The 9,539-nt window shown below is 42.0% G+C and overlaps 1 protein-coding gene across 1 annotated transcript; it reads left to right on the forward strand.

Annotated features, from left to right (window-relative positions):
• Positions 1-258: 258 nt before the first annotated feature.
• LOC119794679 (protein NLRC3-like) lies at positions 259-8,913 on the forward strand. The gene is made up of 6 exons (XM_038302327.1): positions 259-407; positions 484-2,287; positions 2,364-2,537; positions 2,915-3,070; positions 8,249-8,295; positions 8,381-8,913. Exons 1-6 carry the CDS (start codon positions 371-373, stop codon positions 8,911-8,913), a joined length of 2,751 nt encoding a protein of 916 aa, XP_038158255.1. The 5' UTR covers positions 259-370.
• Positions 8,914-9,539: the final 626 nt, after the last annotated feature.

A 9,539-nucleotide genomic window follows, 5' to 3' on the forward strand; every position in this document is an offset into this window, starting at 1 on the left:
TGAGTTCTTTATTTTTTACTTAAAATCTCTTTACCGAGAGCAAATACTAACTTAAATAAAATTCCCAGTTTATCGCAGAAACTTTGCAAATTGAAGCGATTTGGAATTTTCAAATGATGCCAAATAAAGCCTTTTCAATGTTTGTTTTTGGGTGTGCCTAACTTGGATCATATCCTTTCAGAAACTGGAGAACAATATTGTTGACTTTGTCAAGAATGAGCTGAAGAAGTTCCAGGTTTCTCTGTATCCAGATCCTACACAACACTTAAACGACGTCAAGAAGGATGAGGAGGTTCTGCGGGGTGAAGATGAAGCCCAGAGGAGCACAAAGGAAGCTTTTTTAAATATCACACTGTACTTTCTGAAGTGCATGAAACAGGAGCAGCTTGCTGACTTACTGTTTGGCAGTAAGTCAAAGATGCAAAGATATATCACCTTTAGTGTTTTGTTTTACACTTTCTTTAATTGTCTTTGCCATTCCAGAAATATTTGCTCCACTCTGTATAAACAAACTTAAATCCAACCTAAAGAAGAAGTTCGAGAGTATATTTGAGGGAATCGCTAAAGCAGGAAGTCCAACCCTTCTGAACCAGATCTACACAGAGCTCTACATCACAGAGGGAGGGACTGGGGAGGTCAATGATGAACATGAGATCAGACAGATTGAAACAGCATCCAGGAAAGCAAACAGAGGAGAAACAACAATCAAGGAGGCAGACATCTTTAAAGTCCCACCTGGAAGAGATCAACCAATCAGAACAGTGATGACAAAGGGAGTGGCTGGCATTGGGAAAACAGTCTTAACCCAGAAGTTCACTCTGGACTGGGCTGAAGGCAAATCCAATCAGAACATCCAGTTCATATTTCCATTCACCTTCAGAGAGCTGAATGTTGTAAAAAAGAAAAAGTTCAGCTTGATGGAACTAGTTCATCATTTCTTTGCTGAAACCAAAGAGGCGGGAATCCAAAGGTTTGACAAGTTCCAGGTTCTGTTCATCTTAGATGGTCTGGATGAGAGTCGACTTCCTCTGGACTTCCACAACAATGAGATCCTAACTGACGCTACAGAGTCCACCTCAGTGGATGTTCTGCTGACGAACCTCATCAGGGGGAAACTGCTTCCCTCTGCTCTCCTCTGGATAACCACACGACCCGCAGCAGCCAATCAGATCCCTCCTGAGTGTGTCGGCATGGTGACAGAGGTCCGAGGGTTCACCGACCCACAGAAGGAGCAGTACTTCAAGAAGAGATTCAGAGAAAAGAAAAAGAGCAAAAGGATAATTTCCCACATAAAGAGAACCAGAAGCATTCACATCATGTGCCACATCCCGGTCTTCTGCTGGATCACTGCTAAGGTTCTGGAGGATGTTCTGAAGGCCAAAAAGAAAGCTGAGCTGCCAAACACCCTGACTGAGATGTACATCCACTTCCTGGTAGTTCAGACGAAAATAACGAAAGTCAAATACGATCAAGGGTCTGAGACAGATCCACACTGGAGTCCAGAGAGCCAGAGGATGATTAAGTCTTTAGGAAAACTGGCCTTTTATCAGCTGCAGAAAGGAAACCTGATCTTCTATGAATCCGACCTGATAGAATGTGGCATCGACATCAGAGCAGCCTCAGTTTACTCAGGAGTTTTAACACAGATCTTTAAAGAAGAGAAAGGGCTCTATGAGGAGAGTGTTTTCTGTTTCATCCATCTGAGTGTCCAAGAGTTTCTTGCTGCTTTGCATATCCGCCTGCAGATCTCCAAGAAGGACGCTGACTTGCCAGAAAAACAAAAGACTACCTTTAATACCTCCAAAACAAGAAAAGGTGTTACTCCACTGGGGAACTTCTACCAGACTGCTGTTGACGAGGCTCTGCAGAGTAAAAATGGACATCTGGATTTGTTTCTTCGCTTCCTCTTAGGGCTCTCCCTGGAAAGCAATCAGAAGTTACTAAAAGGTATTTTGTCATGGATAGGAAGCAATTCTGAACCCAACCAGGAAACGATTGCCTACATCAAGAAGAAGATTGAAACCTGCCCATCTACAGAGAAGTGCATTAATCTCTTCCTTTGTCTGAAGGAACTGAAGGATGATTCTCTAGTGAAGGAAATACAAACATTCCTGAAATCAGGAAATCTGTCTCAACAAGAGCTTTCCCTCGCCCAGTGGTCAGCTCTTGTCTTCATCTTGCTGTCATCAGAAAAAGATCTGGACGTCTTTGACCTAAAGAAGTACTCTGCCTCAGAGAATTATCTTTTGAACCTACTCCCAGTCCTCAAGGCATCTAATAAAGCTCTGTAAGTTTGCACATTTCAAACTGATGATGGGAAAAGCATAATGCATTCTGTTTTATGTTTTTTTTTCCTTTTTTAGCTTGGATGGTTGTCACCTCTCAGAGAAAAGCTGTGAAGCTCTTGCCTCAGTCCTCAGCTCGAAGTTCTGCTATCTGAAAGAGTTGGATTTAAGTAACAACGACCTTAAGGATTCAGGAGTGAAGCAGCTGTGCATTGGACTGCAGAGTCCACATTGTAAACTAGAAACTCTCAGGTCAGACAAAATAACACAAATATAGAAAATCTCTTTAACTAATGCTGCAAATATTCCACAGACTTTGCCAACCGTCTAGATGCACAGGTTTCCCCCCAATGCCATTTATTACACATTCACAGCAGATCTAGGAACCTTTGACAAGCACTTGTTTCTGGCACTACTTGTCGCTATGGGTTTATATTTTCATTGATAACTGATCTCAAACTTCTATATATTTTTTAGCAAAAGTCAAAATAATCTAAATGTGGCAGCCCTTTAAAGGCAAAAACCTAAAGACGTTAATATACATGTATAAATTCAGGCATCAAGGGGTTAAATACATGTCTTAATAGATATAACATAAGTTTTATGTTGGCCTTATGCTGTTTTTACAGGATGTCAGGTTGCCTAATCACAGAAGAAGGCTTTGTTTCACTTGCCTCAGCACTTACCTCCAACCCTTACCATCTGAAAGAGTTGGACCTGAGCTTCAATCATCCCGGAGAAGCAGGGATGAAGCTCCTTTCACATTTGAGACTGAAGACACTTGGGTATGAAAAAAATTGTCTGCAAATGATGATCTCTGAAAGCTAAGGACGCCAATGTTCTACCATCTCATTTACAATCATGCACTCATAGCTTCTCATTATATCACTATCAAACACAACAATTAATACAAGTTCCATGTGTAAAGCTTAAGAGCCTGCTTTTTTTACCTCAATAATGTCATGGTTGGTTTGAAATGTCTAACCCACATGCAGAACACACCGGCACACAGGAAGCAGTTTAAACGTTTATTGATAATAATAATCTGCAAATCCTCTAAGGAACGATCACCAGAAGAGGTGCTCGTGAGGGGAATCACTCGAGCGGGAACACGAGCAATCTAGGAAGCAAGGTAGAGAATAATTAACAGAGTAAAGTAAAAACAACGGGAGAAGAAGCGGACGTGACGTGCCGGCTTACCACTAAGGCTTGGGAACTGGCCCGGGGGGGGGGAGGCTGAGTGGACTTAGCTCTGTTGAGGGAGAGGTTCCGACAGCTGACCGGTGGAGGAGGGCGCAGGCTGGGTCCGAGCGGCACTGGCCGAATCCAGAGACAGCAGGGGGAACCAGATAGATCAGAAGGGGGGGTCCTTCCACGGCCCGATTCAGCGGATCAGGTAAGCCGCGGGGAAATCCAGGAGTCTGAGACAGAGGATCAGCTGAGCCAGAAACGAGCAGAGGCAGACAGGCAGCTCCACCTCACAAGAGCCATGGGAGAAACGAGCGTGAAGCTGGGAGACACAAAGAGCACGAGCTTAGAAAAGGTTTTTGTCAGTCTGGAGAATGAGGCCACTGAAGCATACCAACAACGGTTAATACTCTGGCATCTTCCTGCTGTCTGAGTGCTGATCTTATAGTGCAGCTCAGCGCTGCTGAACACCCTGCAGGTGTGCGCACCCCGCCCACCTGTCAATTGCCGTCACCTGTGGAAAAGCAGAGAGAAAAGCAGGGCCAGCAGAACTGAGTCCTGACAAATAATGACATTATGACAAATGACATTACTGATTTGAATTGCTGTGATTATTACATTTTGTCTGAACAAGGATAATAACTTTGCATGCAAAATATCCTTTACATTTAAACAAAAAACCCCACAATAAAGCCGCAAGAATTCTCAAGGTCAAAAAAAGAATGACACTCAAATTCCAGTCCACTTTTGCTCATTGAGGTCCTTTGTGCTTGAATCAGCGATATATTAGTAGCAAAACCAGTGTCAGTGATCAGTTTTCAACAGTCTTATCTCACACTTTGTGAGGGAATGGAGATGAGACCAACTTATGCTACATTCAGACCTAATGAGATTTGAGCAGCAGAAAAGCGCCTGCTGCTGCATTTTTTTACGTTTGTACACACTTATTAGAAAAGGCAAAGAAGCATGAACAATCTGGGATTCACATGGAAAATAATATAACAGTGTACTTTTTCTTGGTGTTTGTTAATTTGCATAGTTACTCTTAAACACTTTATGAAAAAATGAGTCATTTTTTTATTTATATTAAAAATATATAAATCTCACTAATATTTTCCCATTATTAAACTGGTACATTATATTTTAGGTTTGCGACGCCATATTGGACTATGCAAAACACAGATTTGCCTTCACAAAGAATCAGAAGGGCAAGATTTATTTACAAAAAGTAAACCTGGACATGAAATTATGTTTTGCTTTTATAAAGTGTTTTTATAATGTTTTTTGTTATTGGCATTCATTTGAATGTATTGGTGTGATAACATAGTGTATGCTTGTTTGGTTTTTTGGTACGTGTTGTGGAGTTTGGTAGCAGAGGCAATTCTTGCAAAAACATTTATTTTACCTCTGCAGATGGAGAGGAAAAATCTCTGACTGGGGCACATAAATTATTGTACAGTGTTTTTACAAATATTGATACTATGCAGTCATCTGAAAAATAATCAATATACAGCTTTGGGCATTTCTACAGTAGTGAAAATAGCCGCAACATCAGAGATGTACAAAATAACACCAGTAAGTTATTTAAGTGACTAAGACAGAAACTGTAAAAATCAGCATTATTGTAAAAACTTATTGAGGTTGTTGGGAACAGTGGCGGTTATAAAGTCTTCCAGCTGCTGGGAGGAAGGATCTGGGATAACCCTCCTTGGTGCATTTAGGGTGCAGCAGTCTGTCTCTAAAGCAGCTCTCCAGTTCCACAACAGCTTCATGCATGGGGTGGGAGAAATTATCCAACAGATGTAAATGTAGTTAGGGTCTTTTTGTTTCCCACCCGTTGCTCTAAGTCCAGAGGGCATCCAATGACAAAATTGGCCTTCCTGATCAGCTGATCCAGCTGCTTTCTCTCAGCTACAGATAAGCTACTGCTCCAACAGACAACTCCATAGAAGATGGCTGGAGCCACAATAGAGTCAAAGAAGTCTGGAATAGTCTGCTCTGATCCTCATTATAGAGAGCCTCAGTGTTGTGAGTCCAGTCCAGTGTTTTGTTCAGGTAAATACCCAGGTACTTATAAGAGTCCATTTTCTCAGTGTCTATTTCCTGGATGTCCACTGTTGTTAGTGGGGTGGATCTGATTCTGTGGAAGTCCACCACCAGCTCTTTTGTTTTCCCTGTATTAATCAGGAGGTGGTTCTGCTGGCACCAGGCCAGGAATTGTCCCGACTTTTGATGAGGCTAACTATGGCAGTCATCCAAGAACTTCTGGAGGTGGCAGCGCAGGGAAGTCTGCAGTGTAGAGTGTGAAGAGGAACGGTACCAGCACTGTTCACTGTGGGACTGGTGTACTGCCGACCATCCTAAGACATAGCCCTGTACCCTCACATACTGTGGGTGGTCGGTGAGGTATTCCAATATCCACTGGGACATATTCAGGTGTACTCCTAATAGCTTCAGTTTGTCTCTTAGGATTCCTGGCTTGGTGATGTTGAAAGCACTGGAAAAATCAAAGAAAATTATCCTCACAGTGCTTCAAGGTTTTTCAATGTGTATCAGAGCTTGATGCAGGAGGAAGTTGATGACGTCATCTGATCCAATCCAAGGCCGGTAGACAAATTGCAGTTATCCAAAGAAGTCTTCACCAGGTGACGAAGATTATGTAAGACCAACCATTCCAGGGTCTTCATCAGGTGGGAAGTCAGTGCTACTGGCTTGTAGCTGCTGAGGTCCTAAATATGTTTTGTCTTTTGTTAGCGGTACAACACAAGAGGTCTTCCACAGTTGTGTTACATCTCCCAGTCTCAGGCTTAAATTGAACATGTAGCACAAGATGTCACACAGTTCATCTGCAAAATTTCTCAGAAGCGTGGAACAAATGTCATCTGGACCTGCAGCCTTTCGCATTTTGATCTCTTGCAGCTGATTTCTCACCTGTGATGTTGAAAGGGACAACATGGAGTGGGTGGGCAGTGGGATGGAATCGTCTGGAGTGGGGGTGGGTGGATGATTTTTGGGAGCTGGGAGGTGTGAAGTTCTAAGGAGAAAAATAGTCAGTCATTGGAATAAGGTAAAATTAACATTGGGTTAGGGCTGGGGGAGCAGTGGGTAGCTGGTCAAACCTATAAAAAAAAAGATGCAAGTTGTTAATGCACTCCAAGTCTCCAGCAGCCTGGGTCTACAGATTTTGTCTTGAGATGGTCTTCAGGCTCTTCCAGATCCCTCTAATGTTGTTCAGCTGCAGTTGATCCTCCAATCTTCTTATTGTAGCTGTTCTTCCCATCTCTGATTTTCTTCATCAGTTCTTACTGCACTGCTCTCAGCTCCTCCTTTTTCCCTGATCTGAAGGGTCTCCTCTTCTCCTTTAAAAATGCCTTCATCTCAGGGCTGATCCATGTTTTTTTTTGTTGGAGAAGTGATGAATCTTGCTGAGAGGCACAGTGTTGTCTGCACAGAGGTTGATGTGGTTGGTGATGAGGTTTGTGAAAATGTTGATGTCCTGTTGATTAGGAGCAGAGGGCTCTTCCCACACACTGTTGGAAAAGCCATCCCTCAAATTTTCCTCAGTTTCTTCAGACCATCTCATCACCATGCATTTCACAGCTGGTTTGCTGTGCACCAGGGTTTTGTACACAGGCTGGAGATGAACCAGACTGTGGTCAGAGCTCCTTTAGATCCAGTGTTTTATTGTCTCTGGTTTTTCAGTTTTAGAAGGGTGGAAGACAGGGAGACATGGTTGATTCCCCAGAGTTCAGAAAAAGAGCCTGTGGGTGCTGAGTTTGGAGTCTGATGGTGGTAGAGTGCAGGACATCACAGACTGTTGGCGCATTAGCAGAGGGCGGGACACACACAGCTATCACAACAACATTTGTAAATTCCCAGGGTAGATGATTTGGCCTCAAGCTAACTGCTAGCAGGTCAATGTCCTTGCTGCAGAGCATCACTCTAATGGCTAGGATTCCATAGTTACACCATCTATCGTTCAGAAACACAGTCAGACCCCCTCCTCTCTTCTTACACTCTCCCTAATTCTATTGACCTGAAGTAGATGAAATCTGTCCATATTTAGAGTCCGGAATTAGTGTGGTTATCCACATCCCAGTCATGCATAGGATGCTGGCCTCTTGGTATTTCCTTTGATGGTGAGTTAGTTAGCAATTTAGAGATACCCGCAAATTAATGGTCATATTTTTGGATGGGGTCAAAAAGCAGGCATGTCTGATGAAAATATACAAATCTGTGATGGAGAAAATACTCCATCTAGAAAGACATCTGGCCTTCTTATTGCACTTGGGAAGAATTGGACAGATTCTCTTGTGCCCCCTTGTGGTAGACTGAGAGTGAAACTGTAAGACAGAGCCCAAACTGAATTACCCTTTTTGGAAAAAGCAAAAACAAATGAGAAGGAAACAGATTATGGAACACATAGAAGTGGACTCTATGTGTTCTTTAATCTACTGGTTCCCCTTACCATTAAGAGCCTGGAGCTGTTAGAGGCAGGTGTAACTAAGACAAGACAGTTAGTAGCATGAGCTGCTGTTGATTAACTGACTAGCTATATCTAGAGACTTGAACTATAAAGTGAGTTCAACATAAACACAGCTTTCCTTGTGTAAACCAGATAAAATAAAATAAAAAAAATAAATCAACATGCATTTGATTTTATTATGTAACCATGCAGACTTTCTTTGACAGGTTCCATACATACATCATCTTCAGTGGGTTTCCTGCACATGTTCATAATCTGATAACAAATTAAGTTTTCTTTTCCTTCTCAGAACGGACTGTGGTGGAGAATGGACGCTACAGGCAGGACTGAGAAAGTGTAAGTCTGCTTTAACCTAAATTATCTGAAAAACATATGAAACAAACATACTTATCCTGAATGATGTAACTTTCCTAAACTGCAGATACTTGTGGACTGACTCTGGATTCAGAAACGGCATACAGAAACCTCAAACTATCTGATAACAACAGAAAGGTGACAGCGATGACTGAGACCCAAGTGTATACTGAGAACCCAGAGAGGTTTGACCACTGGGTCCAGCTGCTGTGTGCAGAAGCTCTGACCGGTCGCCATTATTGGGAGGTTAAATGGGAGGGGATGGTGAGCATCGGAGTAACTTACAGAGGGATTGAAAGGAAAGGAAACAGTGTCAGTTGTTTGCTTGGTGGGAATGATAAGTCCTGGACTCTTTACTGTTCAAAGAACGGTTACTTTGGGTTTCACGGTGCCAAAAGGAAAGATGTCCCACAATCCTCCTGTGTCTCCGACAGAGTGGGCGTCTATCTGGACCATCCGTCTGGGACGCTCTCCTTCTACAAAGTGTCCTCTGACAAACTCTTCCACCTTCGAACCTTCAGCGCTACATTTACTGAAGCTCTTTATCCAGCTTTTCGAGCTTTTCCTAGTTCTTCAGTCTCTCTGGTGGAAACCTTTTGAGAGGTTTGAGTTTGAAAAATAACTCAGAATGTATGAAAATTTCACAACTAAAATGCTTACCAATTTAGACATATTAGACTGACTTATTAGACATCGTTGGAAAGCTTAGATTCTCCACAATTCAACCAACAAGTTCATTTTATGGAGACAGTGTGACACAACGCACAATTAACACAGATATAGCAGCATGTCAAAATGTAAACAAACTAAGCGGCCACAACTACATACCTTGGAAGGCATCCAGAAATGGTTTTATAAATCCAATCTTCAATTGTTTATACTCCATTTGTCCATAAGTAAATGTTATCTAGGATATTGATAACAGAAATATTCCATGATGAGAAAATCACCCATAACATCCAGTTTTTGACAACAGAAAAGTTAGCTGGTCATAACTTATTCTCAGCATCTTGTAAATATTTACTTCTAATACTTATTTCCCTGGTTGTTAGCCCGCGATGTTTGGTATGGTTCTTTACATCGACTTCTTTGTCAGGTTTATTTTATGATGATTATAAAGTAAATGTATGTGTATATGGAACTTTAAAGAAATTAGATGCTTAACTCTGTTTACTGCAAACTGTCATGCAACTTTGGTAGAAAACTGCTGATGTTTGTGTAAGGAT

This window comes from Cyprinodon tularosa, unplaced genomic scaffold (assembly GCF_016077235.1).
Source record: "Cyprinodon tularosa strain WSP-4 unplaced genomic scaffold, ASM1607723v1 ctg486, whole genome shotgun sequence".
Classification (NCBI taxonomy): Eukaryota; Metazoa; Chordata; class Actinopteri; order Cyprinodontiformes; family Cyprinodontidae; genus Cyprinodon; species Cyprinodon tularosa.